This window comes from Zingiber officinale, chromosome 8B (assembly GCF_018446385.1).
Source record: "Zingiber officinale cultivar Zhangliang chromosome 8B, Zo_v1.1, whole genome shotgun sequence".
Lineage (NCBI taxonomy): Eukaryota > Viridiplantae > Streptophyta > Magnoliopsida > Zingiberales > Zingiberaceae > Zingiber > Zingiber officinale.
In genome coordinates this window covers 35,600,998-35,623,302 of record NC_056001.1, presented here as the reverse complement: position 1 = coordinate 35,623,302, position 22,305 = coordinate 35,600,998, and the positions used below count along the sequence as shown (strand labels likewise).

General features: G+C 39.5%; 1 protein-coding gene across 2 annotated transcripts; it reads right to left on the bottom strand.

The window, feature by feature from the left end:
- Positions 1 to 5,103: 5,103 nt before the first annotated feature.
- Positions 5,104 to 17,929, bottom strand: LOC122017795 (kinesin-like protein KIN-14B). Of its 2 annotated transcripts, XM_042575491.1 has the most exons (12): positions 17,797 to 17,929; positions 17,447 to 17,634; positions 17,279 to 17,362; positions 17,034 to 17,204; positions 16,838 to 16,944; positions 16,601 to 16,773; positions 16,359 to 16,520; positions 16,058 to 16,273; positions 15,923 to 15,960; positions 15,705 to 15,832; positions 5,489 to 6,572; positions 5,104 to 5,374 (listed from the first exon to the last, which is right to left on the bottom strand). In XM_042575491.1, the coding sequence occupies exons 2-12, from the start codon at positions 17,628 to 17,630 to the stop codon at positions 5,259 to 5,261; spliced, it is 2,463 nt and encodes an 820-aa protein (XP_042431425.1). In that variant the 5' UTR covers positions 17,631 to 17,634; positions 17,797 to 17,929; the 3' UTR covers positions 5,104 to 5,258. The 2 variants fall into 2 exon arrangements, with proteins under 2 accessions (XP_042431425.1, XP_042431424.1); XM_042575490.1 differs by lacking the exon at positions 17,797 to 17,929 and having other exon boundaries at positions 17,447 to 17,786.
- Between the last annotated feature and the right edge of the window lie 4,376 nt (positions 17,930 to 22,305).

Genomic DNA, 22,305 nt, shown 5'->3' with positions numbered 1-22,305 from the left:
ATTGTTGATTCGCTTAAGGCTACCTCTATGGTTGGTCGAGCGGAGGATACCAGCATGGAGGAGCCGCTCGGCCGGATTCGTAGTCCAGTCAGTCGGACTATTCGCCTCCTTCGACTAGACTTGAAGGGGAGGCAAGTGATCCGGTAGTGAGAACAGGGGACCCCGCCTTGTGGAGTCAATGCCACGTGGAAGTCAAAGTGGCAGTTGTCCATCCGGAAAGGGCCGGGTCCGACCGGACGACCGGCCGGCCGTCCGGTGGAATCAAACGTCCGGAGAGGGATGGGTCCGATCGGCTGGCCGACCGGACGATGTTCGGCTGGCCGACCGGACGATGTTCGGCTGATGGTTAAAGGCGCCTTGTCGAAATCAGGGTTCCGACGCTCAGTGGAAAAGGTCGCAGGGCCGAGCGGACTGCACGCTCGGCCAAAGCCATAAGGTAACATACTGCTAATAGTCTCTACAAAGCACGTGAGGGAGAATCTCCCCAAGTAAACCACCGCATATGTCGGGCCGGATGTTGGGGGAGCTGTCCGCCCGGACGCCAAATCTGGAGCAAAGGGGAAAAGGACAAGGGACGTCTTTTTCTGACAGCAGGTATGTTTCACGTGTAGGTCATGCTCCAAATCTTGTGACAGGGGATTCCGCTGTCCCATCGAGGACATGCTGAGACTGTAGCAGTATGGGTTAGGGAAGCTCACTGACAAGCCCTTACTGGGGTATGGGCCATGGACACGTGTACACCTCGGTAGGTGTACACTCACTTCTTCGCTGCCCTATATAAAGGCCCTCATTCTTCGCCGGAGGTATGCTTTCGATGAGTTTTGGAGCCACTTTTTCTCTCTTGAGCTTCGCCTGACTTGAGCGTCGGAGGGTCGCCGCCGGGAACCCCTTCCCGGCTTGACTTTTGTGCAGGTTCACCGGAGCTTCGTGCTACCAGGCGAAGATCCACGTCAACAGTCGAAAAGCGCCCCGTGCCCAGCGTCCGTTGATTCAGCATTCGGACATGATCAGTTGGTATTGGTTTGCCGACAACGGTCGAATGTAGTCGAGTAGTAATAGTATGGTAGCAACGCGAGGTTGTAACAGTAGAATAATCGTAAGAGTTCATGTAGAAGTACTGTTGAAGTTGCTGGTCGAATGCTCCTTATAAACAGCATTGGAGGCATCTCCAAGGGTCTAGGGCGCCTTCAATGGCACTTATCTAATCCGAAGACTTCAATCTTTATCTGTGCGAGGGCACCTCCATCAGCTCCGATGCACCTCCAATGTGCTCCAATGCACCTTCAATGTGCTCCCATGCACCTTCAATGTGCTCTGATGCACCTTCCCATAGCGAAACTCTATCTTCAAATCTTATATGAGCGAGGGCGCCTCCTCCCTGTCCAAGCCACCTTCGTTAGCTCCAAGGCGCCTCCAGTCATCTTTGAGGCGCCTTTAGCACTGTTCATCCGAGACTAACTCTTCCACTTTGTTTCTGCAAGACACGTTAGTTCAAACAACAAAAGGTAACATGCAAAATAGAGTTAGCACATTAAAAATAGGATATATGAATTAGATCCTATCTTCCCAAGACCAGGATCTAATCATGGTCTCAACTTAGAATTCTAAAATGGATTAAGTTGGACCAGCGCCTACATCTCCATTAGAGCTCATCCTCACTGGATCACTCTCCTCTAGTACTTACCTCACTTACCATTGCATACTTACTCAACTCTTGATCCACTAGGTCTTCCTGCCAGATGCCTCATCTGGACTTCAGCCAGTTGTCAGGTCCCACAGACCCAACTGGACTTACTGCTAGATATCAATCTATCTGGTCTTCTTGTCAGTTCCCAAATGGAATTCAGCCTGGTGTCGAGTCTCATCTGTATGTAACCCGGGTTGGTTTTGATATGATTAACTAAGTTAAGTTAGACTCTGCAATTTTGATGCCTTGTGTCTAACTATGCAGGGATTTAAGAACACAAGAAGTCGAGCAGAAGATATAGTGAGCTAGAAGGATTGCACGGGAAGCGAGTTGAAGGGCTCAGTACATCCGAAGGATGAGGAGTTGCAGAAGAGTACATCGGCGGACGAGAAGAATGCGCACGATGTTTCCGAGGGATGAGAAGTCGGGGAGGAATATTGCTCGAGGAGAAGGCCAGAGTTGGGTTCAAGTGAGCTCAACTCTGGACAGCTGGAGAATCACCCAAAGTCAACTTCTGCGTTGACTGGATTTAAGCATCTGGACTCCAGGCGTCCGGACCGGTGCTGCCACATCAATGAGCCATTCATTGGTTGAAGATGATTAGTACAGAGTCCACGTCAGTAAACTCCAAATGCCTAAATCGAGTCTAGCCGTCCGGGAACTGATAAATCGTTGATGAAGAGCAATTGTAGAGTGAATTGAGTTGAGCACGTCCAGGTGCCCGAACCGGGTCCTGGTGTCCGGAATGTGCCATATTAGCAAACCGTTAGTTGCGACCAGTGAGCTATAAATAGAGCCCTGGTTCTTGAAGTTCAATATAACACACATTCTGTGCTCAAATTCTTTCTGTTTTTAAAGCCTACGCTTGTAACGTTTGTAAGAGGTTACTTCACCTTCGTTAAAGGAGATCTTCTATTGGAGCTTTTCAACTGTCTTAGATTAACAACATTTCCGGTTGTAACCAAGTAAATTCGTGTACTTCTTATTTCTTTTATGCATTTATTTTACTTATTATAATTAACGTGTGTTCCTTACTAAGCTTAGAATCAAGAGAAGTATTAATTTCATTTGCAGGCTATTCACTCTCCTCTAACTGGCCTACCGGGACCTACACAATCAAGTCTTTCAGTCCTGAATACTTGGTAAATAGATTAAATTACAAATCTAATTTTAACCTTTGCCATATATCAAATTCTAAATTTGATTATTAGTACAAACTATATCAATAATGACAAATACCCAAGGCAAGACCTAACATAAACCCTTTGTCCAAACATCAAAATTCAAGGTCTCATAAACAATTTGAGGCATGATTGCACTAACACAAGAGAACAATGCCCTTGGAGGTTTTTCATTGGTACAAGGTTGTGTGAGCATAACATAGACGATTAAAGCTTGAGTCGATCGATTGGTTAGTTGATGTGACTCAAGATAAATGAAAAGAGAATTAAATGTTTCTATTCTCCTCTATTTGTAATCTAGTCAGCGAGCTAGTTGATTGATACAAAATGCAATAAACTGGTGTTAGTTTGAGTCAACTCAAGAATCAATTTTGTTGTTACAAAGGAACACTCATTTGTCGACACAGTTGGAGATCTTGAAGCTTCTGCAAGAATAATAAGCTAATGGAGGATCGAATCAATTGATGGAGGGGTTGTTTGTTTGAAACAAAATGCTTAATTGTTATAATGATAGTAAGCTTTAGGGAAGATGGGTCATTGAAGAGGCCTGTAAAGATGTTGTGCAGCAAAGAACAATAGATTAGAAGCTCAAAACAATCTTCTCAACAGTATAGTGAGGATATTATGAAGGCTTCGTTAAGGGCTATATAAATAGGGGTTAAAAGACTACTAAATTAACTATTCAAAATGCTTATACTCTACTACTTCTCATGTTACCACTCTATTCTCTTGTCCTAAATGTAAATTTTCTCTAGTGATAAAAGTTTTGTAAGAGATTTTTCCACCTTTAAAAGATATAGAAAATTAGTGGATTTTGACTCAGTGAAGTAGGAGCTAGGGGCTTTTCAACCATGTAAGCACTTTTGTTTGCATTGTCCTTATTCTTGTTTTCATATTTGTGTTGTGGTTTGTATTTTTGTTGTTGTGCACTAACCTTTTTTAAAAGATAAATGATTGATTATTCACTCCCTCCCCCTCGGGCCTTTATTTCAATCGTCCACAACATCTATTATATTTGTATACTTGCACCAAATCATCAAAGAAAATAAACATTTTTGCATATAGACATTTTTTTTATAATCTATCTAGCTCTTTAAATTAACTAATTCTAAAGATAATTGGTCCACGAAAATTTTTCATTGACCACGTAAATCCAAAAAATGACAAGTGGTTAGACAATCACAGTTGGACATTATGAAATTAATCACATTGGGCAAATGCCCTTGTTGAGAATTGATCCTAGATGCTCCTATTGGTGCCACTTGTGTTGTGCCCTAGGGGAGCATTACACATAGATATTTCATTGTAGAAAAAGATTATTATGCTCATCCCCAGGGTTGACCCTAAACTTTGAAAGGTCCAGTGTAAAAAAAAATAGGTTCTCTATATTCATATAAAAAATAATAAAATCGATGCTATAAAAATAGGAAAAATGACGATGTGGCAACACGATGATGCGACGACGACTGCTTTGGAAATCACAATGTGGGAATTGGGAAGGTATTTATAGTGGCTGGCTGAGTGGGCGAAGAGTTGGAAGGTGAGTAAAAGTAGATTTCCAAAGATTAGAGTATAGGAAGATAGAAATAGGAAAAGTTCTGTGAAGGAGAAAAATAAGGTATACTCTCCGCTATTTTTCTTTTTTTTGGGCACTTTTATATATATAAAAATATATAATATCAAATTTATAATTAGGTCATATTTATTTATTTATTTATTTTAATGAACACCAAGAATATATTTTGTTGGTATTTACATAAAAAAAATATAAAATAATTACTTGGGCCCCGTCAGAGGTGGGGCCCTATGCGATGACCTCATCTTGACAACCCTAGGGTCGACTCTACTCATCCTGTCCTCAAGTTATATAAAGGGAGGTAAATCATGAGATCATCTTATAGCCGACCGTTAAGTCGCTAGAGGATGGGAGGAATTTTTTCCCGAAAGACATACATCCTCTCGAAATTGATCTCTTACTCAATTATGACAAAATTGTCACCCTCTAATTAATTAGGCATCCCGTGGGATGCATGGATGCTTACACGTATTCACATGTGCTTTGATACTTGATATTGTTCATGTAACTGCCCTATGCTTTGTCATATATTAATACAGAAGACATCACACATGATTTATCCCAATCGATTATGTGCAAACGTTTTTGAAAACAAGTGTGTTGCACTCAGATCCACAATCATGTTTTATATTCATATCAGAGCATGAAGATGTAAAAAAGACAGAGAGATCAAAATACAAAAATAAATTATATATATACAAACAGTTCTCACTTGTATGATCTTGTACAAAATTAATCGTGACATTTGGAACCAACATAACTTGCATCCATCTATGCTTCGTCCAAAGATTCCAAAGATAAAATGCATGGACGTTTAGAGCATTAAGCCATGGAAGAAGTCCAAACCCAATCCAAGACTACGAATGCCCAAGAGTACTAGGCCAATCATCCACAACGTCCTAAGTGTCTTCAAGATTCTCCAACCTAGGCCTGAGGTGAGAAGAGAAGGCTAGTTTATGATGATAGCAATAAGTCAATTTTATGTCTAAGAATAACATTCTAAAAAGGTAGCACATAAGTAAACATGTTTTTGAAGTAGTTTACCTTGTTCTTTGTGTTGGTGCATGTTCTGCTGAATCAGTAGTGATGGATGAGTCACAAACACTGATCTTCTTGATTCCCTAAAATGCAAGGAAGATTTTTCTTTGTTTTCTTGTAGTTGAGCCTTCAAAAAATCTTCATGAGAGAAGCTATCACTATATTCGTCTTTGTCTTGACAGTATATTCTATCACGATCTTTCGATGCAGATGAGGCTTCATCTACTGATATACTCTTGAAAAAATATACGCCATTTGAATTTTTCTCTGAGTCTGTGCCAGAATTTGTGTTACCAAAACTTTGGCTATCTTCTTGATTAAGCTCATTCACTGCATTTTGTTGGCTGCCAGTGTCATTGCTCTGCTCAATGGGAATGACCAACACTCTTTTACCACAAGCGGTTTGAGTAATAGTTTGCCCTATGATTTGTTGATGAAGCCAATCTTCAATGGATGAATGCAGTTTCTCATTCGATTCTTTTGCGTTTATACCTTCCTCATTCAAACATCCGTGAGGAAGGGAAGTTGTGCTTAGTGGGAATTTTTCTTTGTCAGTGAAAATGACTTGTTTAATTTCATAATCTGATGTGTCTTGACTACATACGATATCATCGTCCGGGTCTTGGGCCTCGTCTGGGTAGCTAGTAGACATGGTAATTTTTGAGTCACATTCAGACATAAGAACCGTATCATTTGCTTCGGAATGGACAGATTCAGCATAAAGCGAAGTTGTCCTTCTCGCCTTTGAAGGGATTGTTGGTTTCTTTCGTATGCTTAGATAAGGCAAGGGAACTGAATTAATCCTCTTTTGACTGCAGATTGTTGATTTCATGAATCTAGGAATGCTAGGAGATGCTTGTGTGGAGATCCTCTCATTACGAAGAATGATTGCTTCATCGAAGCGAAGTTCTTCAGATAAAGGTGGTGAATCTGTTATATCCAAATCGCGTAGCTGATCTAATCTCAGAAGAGAATTCTGTTTTTCCTTGAGCTTCTTGATTTCTCTTTGGACATCCTTTTGTTCAATTTCTAGTCCTCTTATTTTTTGCTCCAGCTTAGTCATTTCAACCTCTTTCCTAGCTTGCATTTCCTGTTTTCAAGTTAAATGAATTTGATACCTTCAAAATTCAATGATACAATGAGAGAGTATATTCAAAGACAACCAAAAAAATTCATATAATTAGGTATGTTTGTGGTATGTATGAGAGAGAGTCTTGGATGAAATATTAGAACAGTTCATATATATTGCATCTATTAATCAACCAATAAAATAAATATATATTTACAAGGAAAGATTAAAGGATAAATATAAAAGATTTTACTATTGAATGTTATCATATACTTTTTCATTTGTTATTCATGTGTGAAGGATTGTTGGAAAGTAAGTGAAAAAACAAAGATAAATGAACTCCATGGTGAATGAAAGTTTAGCCCAATATTAGAAATTTTGTTGCACGAAGGTCAGTTTATATGGAATCACAACTTTTTATGTTGTGAATATGTATAGATGAGAGACTCTCAGTCAACCCTTACCTACTCGGGCACTCGATAGCTCAGCCACTCGAGCATTCGGATGCTCGACAATTTGGTCCACTCATCACTTAGTTAGCTTGAGCACCCAACCCTTGCCAACTCAGGCACTCGGCAGCAGCTTGGCCTACTCGACACTCGATTAGCTCGAGCATAATAATTCAGTCTTCCAAAGCAGCACAGCTCAGTCTTCCTAGTTTGACAACCTTGAGTTCAGCACATCAAGGTTATCTCGGTGGATCAAAAAAGTTAAATTTAACTTATATTTAGTGAGTTTCGAATTATTGGATATGAGTTGAATATATAGAAGAACCCTTTAGTTCGAATTATTATCATCTATGGACTGATAATAAATTGATTGTCTATATAAGGGTAGACCCCCAAGGGTTTAGGTATCATCTTGACCTATTTTTTTGTTTCCCATTGACAAGAAATTTTTCGACGCAGTCATCTCGTAAGCCCCTAGCTAGGAAGATCCTCCTTTGTTTGCTTCCGCTTCTTTTTATTCTTCTTCTTCCTCAGAATCTTTTAGATGACACTAAAGGATAAAGACATGACTCTTCAATTAGGTTCTTTGTCATTATATTTATATATATATTTTTTTATGTCATGTTTTCGATGAAAACGAAAATCCATGCTCATATGTTCTTGTATTTCTTATATACCAATTCCTATACGGTTCTAAGAATCCATTCGACTTAGGTTTTACAAGAACTATCAATTGGTATCAGATCTCTAAGTTTCTATTTCACCGTATTCATTGACAATAAAGTTTAAGTTTTCATCCATTTATTATTTGTATGTTAGATTTGTTGGTGCAACATCCCTCAGGTCAAGGTTGACCTGGTTGACCAAGCTGAGTCTTGGTTTGAGTTTAGATGTTTGACAATAAGAAATTGATTGAAGAAGAGTCAAGTAGGTCAAGGTTGACCGGATACTTGACTGGGAAGTCCTAACTGGGATGTTAGGTAGAATGGAAGTCCTGGTGAGTGAAGCCAGACAGAAGAAAAGTCCTAGTGAGTGAAGCTAGGCAGATTGAAAACCCTAGTGAGTGAAGCTAGGTGAAAGTCCTGGTGAGTGAAGCCAGGTGAAAGCCCTAGTGAGTGAAGCTAGGCAGATGGAAAACCCTAGTGAGTGAAGCTAGGTGAAAGTCCTGGTGAGTGAAGCCAGGCAAGGGAAAATCCAGATGGATCAAGGATGATTGGACATCTGGTGTTGGGAAGTCCAAGTAGGTCAAAGGATTGACTGGATACTTGGCACGAGGAAATACAGATAGGTCAAAGGGATTGACCGGACATCTGGTGGAAGTCCAAGTAGGTCAAGGGAGTGACCAGATACTTGGCATGAATAGAAAAGTCCAAGTGGGTCAAAGGGATTGACCAGACACTTGGTGGGAAGTCCTAGCAGGTCAAAGGAGTGACCAGATGCTAGGCATGATGTACCAACAGGTCAAGGTTGACCGGATGTTGGTTTGAGAGGCTTGGAACTTGGTTTTGGGCAAAAACCAAGTGTTGGATCGATCAGTGGATCGATCCAGGAGCTGGATCGATCAGTGGATCGATCCAGGCCTTTTCTAGCGAACAGAGAGCCTCTGGATCGATCCGTGGATCGATCCAGATGTCCCAATCGATCAGTGAATCGATTGGGACGCTGCTGCTTCGCGCGATAAGCGCTGGATCGATCCGTGGATCGATCCAGGCGTTTTTCCAGAGCACAGAGGCGCTCTGGATCGATCCGTGGATCGATCCAAAGCCTCCCCGATCGATTGGGAACATTCGAATCGATCGGGATCCGACCGTTGGCGTCGATAAAGGACGCAGACGCACGATTCCTTCGGCATCTCTTCACCGATTCACTCCAGATCTCTCGCCAGCTCCTACACAACACTCACAAAGCTCAGATCGCCAGTTCTTGAAGGATCTTGGAAGTTCTCCAAGTCAAGAGGCGGATCAAAGCCAAGAAGAGAAGCTAGGGTTAGGGTTTATACTCATTGTAAGCTTGTAAGCTTGTATTTCTTTTATCCTTTCCCTCTCTTCTTGTATTGAGTCTTGTAGGGCTTCTCCGCCCTTGGTAGTTACCATAAAGGAGAGTTTTATTAGTGGAGGGTGTGTGTGTTGGTGTGGATCCTTGGATTAGTCACATCTTGTGAGGTGGATACCAAGTAAACCAACCGTGTTAGCGTTGTGTGATTGTTTGTGTATTTTCCGCTGCCACATCTTTGAAGGAACAAACAACGCCGAGCACCGAGCGAACGCGACGAGCTATTCACCCCCTCCCCCCCTCTAGCTATTTTCGGTCCTAACAAGATTAAGTTTTCCTAGTATAATACATTTTTTAATCATCTAAAATCATATAAGAGAAAAGATAGATTTATTTTTCAAGTTTTTTGTTTGTGTTATCACTATTTAATCTAATTTTAGATAAAATTGTGATGGTTCAATCGATTATTTTAATCAAGCAGTCTAAAATTTTGAACAGAAATAATTAAAATTCAATTAATTAATAACTTTAAATTCACGATTATATTAATTAGTAATCGATTAATTTTTTTTGATTGAGATTACTTTTATTCCGATTAAATTTTGGTTATCGATTGAGATTTTTTTAATTAATTAAGTTAGTTTTTAATGAAAATAAATTCTTTTATTCCTAAACAGTAGGTTTACTTTTTCGTAAAAAAATACTGTTTCGACGAAACAGTATTTTATTTTTATCTTTTTAAATAAATTCTGTTTATGCGTTTTTTTCTTTTTCCTCTTGGTTGAAACAGTATGGGTAAAAAAAACAAAAAACAAATAAAATAATAACTTATTTCAATGTAAAACAGTGTACGGGAAAAATACATTAAATAATTTTTTTTAATATATCAATAATTTAATTATAAAATTTAGAAGAAACTTCAATTTCTCACGGGAGGATTCTAAATATAATAATATAGTCGTATACAGTAAATTTTCGAATCGATTGAGATAATCGATTAGATCATATCAATCAATTGCCATAAGATATCAATCGATAAGTTTTAGCCATTGTAGTGACGTTTTGGAGCTAATACATATAGACATTTATGGACCATTCCCAAAGGTATTTTAGAATGGACATACATATTTTATTAGCTTCATAGGCGACTATTCTAAATTTGGTTATCTGTATCTTATTTATGAGAAGTCGTAATCTTTGGACATGTTCAAAATTTTCAAAGCCGAAGTTGAACTTCAGCTAGGTAAGAAAATTAAAGTTGTCCGACCCGACCGTGGAGGTAAATATTACGGTCGATATGATGGATCAAGTGAGCAATGTCTATGACCTTTTGAGAATTACCTTGCTAAGTGTGGGATTGTGCCTCAGTATACCATGTCTGATACTCCTAGTCAGAATGGTATAACTAAACGTCACAATCATACCCTAAGAAGTATGATGACTTTCATTTCTCTAACAGAGTCTTTGTGGGTAAAACACTAAAGACTACAGTTTACCTACTCAATAAAGTTCTTAGTAAGATAGTAACTAAAACCTCATTCGAGATATGGATGGATAGAAATCTTAACATTAGACATTTACACATCTAGGGTTGTCCAACTGAAGCCAGGCCTTACAGGCCTAACAAAAGAAAACTAGACTCAAGAATAGTTAGCTGTAATTTTGTAGGTTACTCTGAGAAATCAAAGGGGTATAAATTTTATGATCCCTCTACGAGATCCTTCTTCAAAACGGGAAACACCAAATTCATTGAGGACAGTGAGAGTGATAAAATCAGAGAAGTATCTTTTGAGGAAAGCATTGGTGATCTCCTGTTGTCACTACTAGTACGATCAGTAGTGGTATGATTATCATATCGCATATTATAGGTATCACACATCTAGTGAGCGTAGTGAACCAAGATATTTCCATGACATCTCCAATACAATTGAAGGGGCCTACTACTGAAATTAAAGTATTACCTCATATTGATAAACAAGTACCTCAACCACCTCAAACACAAGTGTCTTTAAGGCGATCCACAAGGGAACAGAGAACCACTAATTCTCGTGGTTATGTTTATCTCCAAGAGATATAATTTTGACATAGGGTTGGAAAGTGATCCTACATCTTTCCAAGAAGTCAAACAATGCTCTAATCCTGAAAGGTCGATTAACACCATGTAAGAAGAGTTAAAGTTTATGGCAGACAATGACGTTTGGGAACTTGTTGAATTGCTTAAAGGTAAGAAGCTCATTGGTTGTAAATGGATATTTAAAACCAAGCGAGATTCAAGGGGCAATGCCGAAAATTATAGGGCTCGTCTTGTTGCTAAAAGATTCACTCAAAAAGAAGACATTAATTACAATGAGACTTTTCCACTTGTGTTGACGAAACACTCCCTCAGGATAATCATGACACTTGTAACTCATTATGATTTGTAGTTATATCAAATGGACGTAAAGACTACATTCCTCAATAGAGACAAAGAGCAGTCTATATATATGATGCAATCAAAGAACTTTGAGTCTAAGGACTCAAAGCACCTAGTATGTAGATTAAAGAAGTCTATATATTTATGGTTTAAAACATGCGTCTAGTCAGTGGTATCAAAAATTTAATCAAGTGGTTACCTCATATGGTTTTAAAGAGAACTCCGTTGATCAGTGCATATATGTCAAGTTCAATAGAAGCAACTTTGTTAAACTTGTTTTGTGCATGGGCGATATATTGCTTGCGAGCAATAATAAAGGTCTGCTGCTTCAAGCCAAGTCATTTCTATTTGTAATTTTGAAATGAAAGATCTTGGCGAAACATCCTTTGTTTTAGACATATAGATCTATCGTGATCATTCAAGAGGCATTATTGGATTATCACAACAAGCCTATATTGAAAAGGTGCTTATAAGGTATGGTAAGCAGAACTATACACCTGGTGACACACTTGTGTCAAGAGGTGATAAGTTTAGCCTGCAGTAGTGTCCACAACTTGAACTTGAAATAAAGGAGATGGAAAAAAATTCTCATATGCGTCAGCAGTGGGAAGTCTCATGTTTGCACAAGTTTGTACTCGACCAGATATAACATTTATAGTGGGGATATTAGACAGATATGTTAGTAATTCAGGACTGTCACACTGGAAAGCGATAAAGATAGCGATGTGGTATTTACAAAGAACTAAAGGATATATGCTCACGTATTGAAGATCAGATCACCTGGAGGTGATTGAATATTCAGACTCCAATTTTGTTGGATGCTTGGATAGTAGGAGGTCTATTTCGGGCTATATTTTTATGTTTACTGGAGGGACTATATCTTGGAAGAGTGTTAAAAAGATGTTAGCAACCACTTCTACTATGGACACATAGTTGGTAGCATGCTATGAAACATCCAATCACTAGATTTTGCTGCGAAACTTTGTCACAGCATTGCAGATCATTGATAGCATTGACAGGCCATTGAGGATCTACAGTGATAATAAAGCCATAGAACTATGCCAAGAACAACGTCAGCTCATTGAAGTCCAAGCACATCGACATCAAGTTTCTAGCGGTTAAAGAAAGAGTTCAGAGTTGTCAGATCATGGTAGAGCACATCAGCATAGATTCTATGTTGACTGATCCGCTCACCAAAGGCTTGGTGCCTAGGGTGTTTCATGCGCATGTTATGGATATGAGAGTCCTTCTTATGGAAGAAGAACTCATCCCGTAGGAGTCTGTATTCATTTTATTACTCTATATTGATTAATAAAGATAAACATTTGTTTTAATTAATGTACGTACTTGAAGTTCAAAACATTCATGGGTATTTTGTTTGTTTAACACTTTGAATAAAATATGTCATGATTTATTGCTAGCATTTGGTATTTGTAAATATGATATATAGGTTCCTTTGGAATTATAAAGTTGATCATAATTTACTATTATAGTTTAGCATAAAGTATTTTGCAAATATGATCAGACATTATCGTTGAACTAGTTGGAAATTGACGTGTACTGATCACATTTCATATAATTTCCACTCTACACATTCACATCTTGATCTATGTCATTAATGACATTGATATTGTGATTACTGTTGGAGCTTATTACGATCATATATAGTAGCTATGACCTCTTTAGTCCTATACCAATGAAGTTAATGGACTAGATTGTTTATATAAGTATTTTGTACCAATAAAATTTGATATCAACTATAATTTTACTTGTATTTCACATATAGCACACATATAGCACAAATGAGAGATTGTTGGATATAATTATCTATATTAGGTGGGTTTATCTGTAAGTTGCACATGTGAATACAATTCGAACCCTTTAAAGTGATCTAACTTATGTTTAGTGAGTTTCAAATTATCGAATGTGGGTTGAATGTGTAGAACCCTTTAGTCCAATCTGTTATCATCTATGAGCTGATAACAGATTGGTTGCTTATATAAGGGGAGGTCTCCAAGGGTTTAGGATATCATCTTGACCAAGTTTCTTATTCCCCATTGACAAGAAACTTTTCAGCGTCGTCATTCCCTAAGCCCCTTGGAAGATCCTCCTTTGTTTGCTTCCGCTTTTTCTTTCTCAGGATCTTCTAGACGACGCGAAAGGACCAAGACATGACTTTTCAATCAGGTTCTTTGTCATTATGTTTATGTATTTATTTTCTTATGTCATGTTTTTGATGAAAATGAAGATTCATGCTTATATATTCTTGTATTTCCTATAGCTGGATCCCGTTCAATGGTGGAGCATGCCTTTGACTTAGTATGTTTAAAATTAAGTTATATAAATATTTCTTACATATGTTTTATTATTATTTTTAATGTATTTGCATTTTCTCTACATAGGTTGCTGAATTATAGAGACCTCTCACTTGTTGGGAGATTTTTAATAAAACTCATAAGAAGAAAGATGGGTCTTATGTCGTTCACCATTCCTCAACAATTAACGTAAGTATATTAAATTTCGTAAATATATTTGTACACTTTATGTGAAGGTTACTAAAATTATTATTTTAACACAGGAAGAAATGACCACTAGAGTTGCTGAGGCGTCTCAGCCTAGGGCAGAGGGAAAGGGGTCATAACCTTTTTCCACTGATGCAGTTAATGACATTTATTATGGTGTCATCGGTGGAAAGAAAAAGACATCCCTCTACGGGCTTGGCTCTCAGGCCAAAGTTATGTATGAGTGGATGAGAACTCCAGGGATCAGGGGTCGTTCTACTTCCTCCTCCTCATCTAGTGAGGTACGAGAATTGCGGGAGGAAAATAAGGACTTGCGGACTCGACTATCATCATTGGAGCAGACGATGGTCGGGAGGGACGCTGAGATATGAGACATGCGACGGCTTATACTAAAGCGATAGTTCGTCATATGTAAGCATTTGCGGTGACGTTCTCTCTGGATTCACAGATGGCTGCCCAGCATCGTTTGGAGTCCCAGGACACCCAAGATCTCGATGATTCCCCTGCAGAGTATATTATTTTGAGGTATGTATCATTTAGCTTAACTTTTAATTAAGTCAAAAATAATATTATTTTTGTTAATAATTATATGCATATATGATTGTCTTATATATTTGCATAATCATTTTTAGATTTGATATATTTTTATTCTACGGACGCAAGTATATATTTCTAAAAATGTCTGTTAGCTCAACTACTTATTAGTTTAATATAAGTAATATCTTTTGTAGTTTAATATTACATTTTCTATTCAAAACTAATCTCAATGGAACTTCATGGAGGACGCACAGATGATTTTGTTCTTTATTTTGCTTTGGATGTATTGTATTGGATTATTTTTTGTTGGAGAAACTTTATCTTGTATTAGATTCGGACTTGTGTTTCGATTTACTATTATGTATCTAGTTCATTTTAATTCTGCTAGATTTTTGTGGTGTTTGGGATGTGATGTGTTGTGTGTTTGTTATTTATTGTGAGTTTGTTATGTTGTAATTATTGATGTGTAGTCAGTTTTGTTGTTAAGTATTATGAGTTTATTGTCAAAATTAGCGCTTGTGATTGTTGAAGTGATTTATATTCATATGTAAACGGGGAAAACTGAAAAACCCAAAAGAATTATGTATACTGGAGGTAACATTAGCGACGGATATCTGACTTATCGTTGCTATTAGCGACGGAAAGTCAATTAGCCATCGCTAATTTTAAGGATACGTTACCTTCCCAATTTGTTGCAATATCTCGAATAGGGAAATAGCGACGGATTATTTAAATATCCGTCACAAATAGCGATGAACTATTTAAATAATCCATCACACATTCTGTTTAATAGATTTACTGTTCCATTTGGCTCATAGCGACGGACATTCAGGCATCCGTCGTTATTTATAGCGACAGATGTCTAACTTTCCATTGCTACAGTGATAACGACAGACTTCTACCCGACGAGACTCTTTCCGTCACAAATTTAATTTAGCGACGGATAGATTCCATCTCTAATTCTTATATTTTTTGTAGTGCTATATACAAATTTTTATACGGTTCTTAGAATTCATGTAACTTAAAATTTACAAGAACTATCATTAAATTCTATAATTTTATTATGCCCGACTCCATCAATAACTTTACATGAAGTTCGACATAGGATAAGGTTGGTGCACAGAAGTTCAAATAGCAAGTTGTCCCTAATATGACACATGCGTTAACTTTGTCTAGTAGATATGGAAGATACAGTAGAGATATAGAAAGTGCAGTTTGATGAAAATGGAAGAAACGTTACCGGTGATTCTTTGCTATCTAAGTGTATGCTTCCTGCTCGTGCAGCGAAACCCAAGGAACAAATGGTTTCACATAAATCTTCTTCTTTGGGGCTGACATGAACGAACATTAAGGTTTTGGAGTCAAATCCTACCATGAAAAAGGGCATAATTAAGTGAGAAATCTCAATGGTCAGTTAACCATGCATGATTTTGCTTGTCATGAGAAATTTAATTTTACCAAGTGAATCTCTCAGAACTTGTGTAAGCTTGCTGTTCCTGTGCGATGTGAAAGAATCAATCTCAATCTCAATCTTCAAAGTCTATTCAAGTCTGAATTAAGGGAAAGATTGAGATAGATATATAATTAACATGCCTGTATGGCACATGACTCTTCTTGTGTTGCAGTGCGCTGATGACATCTCCAAGGGCTGACAAGGAAAGATTAATGGCCTTTCCTTCTTCCAATCTTCTGCCCGTTGCTTGTGTCTTCAAAAGCCTCTCACTTCCACCCAAATCAATCATCCAAATCTTATTCACCCCTTGTCGCCTCTCCGGTGCACCAGCACAGGCTATTGATATGCAGATAAGACTGTCCTGCGCACAAATTGAAATCAAGTTTTTGCTCCAATCCTACTTGCAGTCATAAGTTAAATGACAATGCATAGAATAATTACCAGTGAGATCTACTCGAGTTTAAATTGGATTTGGTAGCACCCGTCGACCGTGACCTTTTCCCAAGATTGTACAGTGTGTTAACTTGCTCAAAGTTGTGAACCTCGACAGACACTAGATTCTCTATCTCCACACCTCCAATTGAGTTCATTTGTATCGAAAGGCTGTAGACAATAGTCACTCACACAATGTGAAATGCATATAGATAGATAGATAGATATATTTGGGATGTCAGTGTTCCTACGCCGGTGGTTTTCTTTGTTTGGAGCTTCGCGGAACAAGTAGATCTCTCAGGCCACCCATGTAGATCTCTAGCATGCTGAAATTGAACTGGAATGCATGGTTGCTTTCCAATGCTTGCTGAAACAGTGCTTGGATCCCACGAATCACAATACCTGGATTGCTTCTGCTTCCTTCCTGCACAAATCATTTTTTTTTTCAGGCTAATCGAACAGCATCATGAAAAATTTGACAATCTTACCATGCTATAGGTTTTTCCTGTCCCGGTCTGCCCGTAAGCAAAGATGCATACATTATACCCATCCAAGGCGGATTTTATCACTGGCTCAATTTCAGAAAACACTTCCTCTGGAATTTATGAAAAAAAGCAAAATGTTCATCGTTTTAATTATGCTTTACAATTCTACATGAATGCGGACGTCTGTTGATCGTATCACCTTGCGTAGACTGTGGATGGAACACCTTGTCGAAATTGTACTGCTTGCTCCTTCTGTCACCAACCCTCAAGAGCAACCTTGTTGAATCCGGAGTGAGAAGGGAAGGTGGAGTAAACCTGCAGCTCTCTTCGGGCAGCAAAGGCCTCACGCGGCAAAATACTCGAATGTTTCCTGCGCCAAGAAAAGTTTGAGTTGTTTCTATGAGACCCAGCATCGAATTCCAGGATCCGAGCTGCTGCCGCTACCTTTTAGATCAAGAAAATCATTCAGTGTTTGTCTCCTCTGTATCGCTATTTCTTTCAGTTGAGATCGAAGGGAATCTAGCTCAGCTACACGAAACAAAAAAGAAGAAGAGAAATTACAAGGAAGTACTCGTGGCAAGAAAGTACAAAAAGTATTGCCTTTTGATGAACCTTGAATCTTTGTAAATTCCATGTCGTCGCCGTTCGATTTGCTTTCTTGCAGCTCCTTGATTATGCGGCAAACTGATTCGAACCAAGAATCAGTGAGCTTGGAGTTGAATCGACGAAGCGAATGGATGGAGTCGGGAAGGCTTTGGAAAGCGTCGCTCGAATCTTTGCCCACTGCTTCGTCCATTTTACTGCAAAAGGAAGAGAGCAATTGGCAGTTGGTAGTTATATCCACTAGCACCCAATCTGTTCCAAGAAAGATGAGAAATGATAATTTTATCTCCCGTCTCATGTGCAAGGCAGGCGATCGAGATACAAATCCCACCAAACTCCAAGGAATTAGGCTACCTTACCGAGAAGAAAAGTTCAATCCTAGCTACTCCAAACTCCCGATTGCATTCTTCTTTCCCAGTCAAAATTAATCTTTGACCTTGCATGTATTCATTAAACTAAAAGCAACACCGGGTCAAGATGATACTCATGGATAGAAACTTGCGTGATTACAAGAAATTTAATATTGAGGCATCTATGGTTACTATGTCAATCAGAAAGTGACATGAGAGTAGGCGAGCAGAGTTACAGGACAAAGGCTTTCCAACGCACATAAAGTTTCCCTGAGTCTGTCTATTCTTGGATATACGTCGAATAAATGAAAATTATTTGTAAATTGAGAGCGAATTAGCAATTTTATTTGTAGGAGGAAGTTGCAAATATGTAAGGAGGTCAATGTGGAATTTGGAACTGCAATCGGAGTATCGATAACATAGTGGTCATCGGTGGAACTCCCACGGCAAATTTAAAAAGCATATAGAATATGGCGTGTTACTCGTTGTCTTTGTTTTAAATTATTGTTTGGAGTAGCAAATATTTCCAGTGGATGTATTCTGATAATATGTTGTTGTGCTTGGTCGCATATCGGCATCCATAAATGAGTGCTTTCAAACACGACAAAATTGACTACTAATCTAAGGTTTAACTTGATCATCATATCACATGTATTTAAAGCAGCATTGCTATCTCAGTACAAGGGTGCTAAGGGGAAGGGGTCTTGTAAGGTGCTTTTCTTTCTTGGCTCAATGATCGTCCTTTTTCCGATACAGAATTGAATTGAATTGATATGGTGTGATGGCATGGGACGAACCCCACCACAGCACAAGATTTAACCCGTGAACACTAACACAACAAGCTGAGGCTGAAGAATATAATTAATGTCCCACTTGCGGTGGAGTGAGGGGACTGAGGAGCTACTGCCGAACCCCAAACAGATCAGGTATCTCACTGCTGACAGTGTGACTGTACCAATTTAATACTGTTGTTTTGGGGGCACATGGCTCTGCTCTTCTGCATTTATAGTGTTATATGACCCTATTTATTGCGAAATAAATTTCCTTAAGCATATGAAATGAGGACGTCAGGCAAACTGGCACACATTCACCCACAAACATGTTGGATATTGGGACCTAAATGGACCAATACGATTTTGAGGAGGAAAAATCGGAAGTCATCAATTGTTGAAAGTCGTAATTGACTTCAAAATTGAAATCTACGTTTCGCGTAGATAGATTTAGACTATTAATTTGCTCAAAACCGATTAAGGGTGAATAAGAAATTAATGTTCAAAGTCGGCCCAAAATAACGTTGGTTATTCATTAAGGAAATGCAAGGGAGAATAGTCCCACATCGGAAATTTCCGATGTGCATTCCTTACTTATTAATGATGTTGAGTTATTGGAGTTAACTCAGAAAAGTACCAGGTACTCTCTGCTCAGGGGCGAGCAGGTGCTCGCACCTGTGAGCCCGCCACCCGCCACGTGCGCAATGGGCGCTTTGTAGGCGCACTTTGCACTTCGCATTGAGGAGCTTAAATTTATGCTCCAGGTGACATTGCAGTGCCTACATGGCACTCGGGTGACGTGTCAGGCTAGTACCTGACATGGCAGTGCCTATGTGGCATCCTCGTGGGCAAAGGGAGATGACTGGACAGTTGGTTGGGCGAACGGATGGCAGCCGTTGATCAACGTTGATCAAAGAAGTATGGTGGATCACTTGTGATGCGATCTAGAGCGTTGGATCACAATGAGTCACGATCTGACGGCTTGGGATGAGACATGATCTGAAGCATCGGATCAATGGATCCAGATCCGATGGCTGATAGATCTGAGGGTCACAACTCTTAGATCTGATGGATGAGATTAAAGGGGCTATGTGAAGGGTTATAACTCTTCAGTCCGGACGGCCCAGATTAATCCACCCAAAGGTCACACCCCTCCCTAAAGCCTCTTCCTTCTGTATAAATAGAACCCTCCAGATTGGAATCAAATCACTCAACTTAATCTTCTCTTCCTCAAGTATTCACTCACTCATCTTGTGCATTCAAGAGTCCAAGAAGCCTACGAGAAGGTTCGCTGGTCTCGGAAGTCGGAGTGCTACGATTCCGAGACGATTGTCGTCGTTGTATCTTGGGAACGAATTGCAACAATCCGTTAAGCACCGTAGCGGAGCAATATCGTTTACGGAGATAGTGTCGAACACTAGCCTCGACGATCAGTTTGCATACTCCGGAATTTACCGGAAACAACAGTCGTAAACGATATTCCGTACAAACTGATATGGCTACCAACGACGTTCCAACCGCCATTCCGACCGCTGTTCCGACGGCCGTTCCGACCGCCGTTCCGACATCCATTCCGCACGGAGAAAAGCCGGAGAAATTCACCGGAGCCGACTTCAAAAGATGGCAGCAGAAGATGCTGTTCTACTTAACAACGCTAAACCTTGTACGGTTTTTGCGTGAAGACCCGCCAGTCGCTACGGACGGTAGCAAGGTTGCTTGCGATACGTGGACGCACGGAGATTTTTTGTGTCACAACTACATTCTCAACGCCTTGGACAACACGTTGTATAACGTGTATTGTTCATTGGAAACAGCGAAATCTTTGTGGGAATCGCTTGAGAAGAAATACAAGACCGAAAATGCCGGACTGAAGAAATTCATCGTCGGCCGGTTTCTGGATTTCAAGATGGTGGACTCAAAGAGCGTCTCATCTCAAGTCCAAGATATGCAATTAATACTGCATGATCTGGACGCCGAAGGAATGAAGCTGAACGAGTCATTCGCAGTTGCTGCGGTAATTGAGAAGCTCCCTCCGTCATGGAAGGATTTCAAGAATTACCTAAAGCACAAGCAAAAGGAGATAGGGCTGCAAGACCTGATCCTGAGGCTACGAATAGAGGAGGATAATCGAAAGTTATCCGACTGCAGAGGAACCAAGCGGACTATAGACGATATGTCCAACCTGGTCGAGCCGAACGCTAAAAAGCCGAAACAGTTCAAGAAGAAGGCACAAGCGAAGAAGTTCAAGGGATCCTGCTACAACTGTGGAAAGGCAGGACACCTGTCCAAGGACTGCAGACGCCCGAAGAAGCCAACCAAGGGGCCAAAGGATGCTGCGAACCACGTCGCAACCTCTCTTGAGGACTTGGATCTCACTGCGGTTGTATTTGAAGCCAACTTGGTGGATACCAACCCGAAGCAGTGGTTCATTGATACTGGAGCAACTCGTCATATCTGTTCCGATAAGGCGATGTTCTCCAAGTATACTCCAATAAATGGCAGGAAGCTCTATATGGGTAATTCCATGACGTCGCCAATTGTCGGACTCGGAAAAGTTGTTCTGAAGATGACGTCCGGAAAGGAGCTAACACTCATTGATGTACTCTATGTTCCCGACATCAGTAAGAACCTAGTTTCTGGAGCGGCACTAGTTAAGGCCGGATTTAGGCTAGTGTTCCAGTCAGACAACTTTGTACTTACGAAGAATAATATCTTCGTAGGAAAGGGGTACCTAGAAAAGGGTCTATTCAAAATGGTTGTAATGCCTGTACTCCGAAATAATGATGGTAATAAAATAAATGCTTCCAGCTATGTTGTTGAGTGTTTTAATTTGTGGCATGATCGACTCGGACATGTGCATAATAATACTCTTAAACGTCTCGTCAAATTAAATTTATTACCAAACGTCAATGTTGACGGAACACACAAATGTGAAGTGTGCGTGGAAGCAAAAATGACGAAACTACCTTTTCATTCGGTGGAAATGTCAACGACTCCTCTAGAGTTAATACATAGTGATCTATGCGACTTGAAATTTGTGCAAACTAGAGGAGGTAAAAAGTATTTTATTACTTTTATCGATGACTGCACAAAGTTCTGTTATGTCTTTCTTTTAAGAAGTAAAGACGAAGCCCTAGAGGCATTTAGAACTTATAAAACAGAAGTTGAAAATCAACTTGACAAACGAATTAAAATAATTCGTAGCGATAGAGGTGGAGAATATGGTGCACCGTTTAATGAATTTTGTTCAGAATCTGGCATTATTCATCAAACAACGGCACCTTACTCACCTCAATCGAACGGTGTTGCCGAACGTAAAAATCGGACACTAAAAGAGATGATGAATGCCTTGTTGATAAATTCAGCTTACCTCAAAACTTGTGGGGGGAAGCAATATTATCGGCAAATCACATTCTCAACAAAATCCCTCATAAGAAAAGTGATAAAACTCCTTATGAACTATGGAAAGGCCGCGAGCCATCGTACAAATACCTGAAAGTGTGGGGGTGCTTGGCAAAGGTCGAAGTACCTAAACCAAAGCAAGTAAAGATCGGACCTAAAACGTTCGATGCGGTATTTGTCGGATATGCCCATAATAGTAGTGCATATCGTTTCCTAGTTCACAAATCAGACATTCCTGATATTCATGTGGGAACAACCATAGAATCTCGGAATGCAATATTCTTTGAAAACGTATTCCCAAATAAGAAAGGAAATGTTGAAAATGATAACAACGGAAGTTCAAACG

Coding starts and splice junctions, on each gene's coding strand:
- LOC122017795 (XM_042575490.1), bottom strand. CDS start 17,735: ATGAGACGGGAGATAAAATTATCATTTCTCATCTTTCTTGGAACAGAT. Junction 15,961..16,057: donor AAGAGTCATGTGCCATACAG/GCATGTTAATTA, acceptor CACATCGCACAG/GAACAGCAAGCTTACACAAG. Junction 5,375..5,488: donor GCACCAACACAAAGAACAAG/GTAAACTACTTC, acceptor TTCTCACCTCAG/GCCTAGGTTGGAGAATCTTG.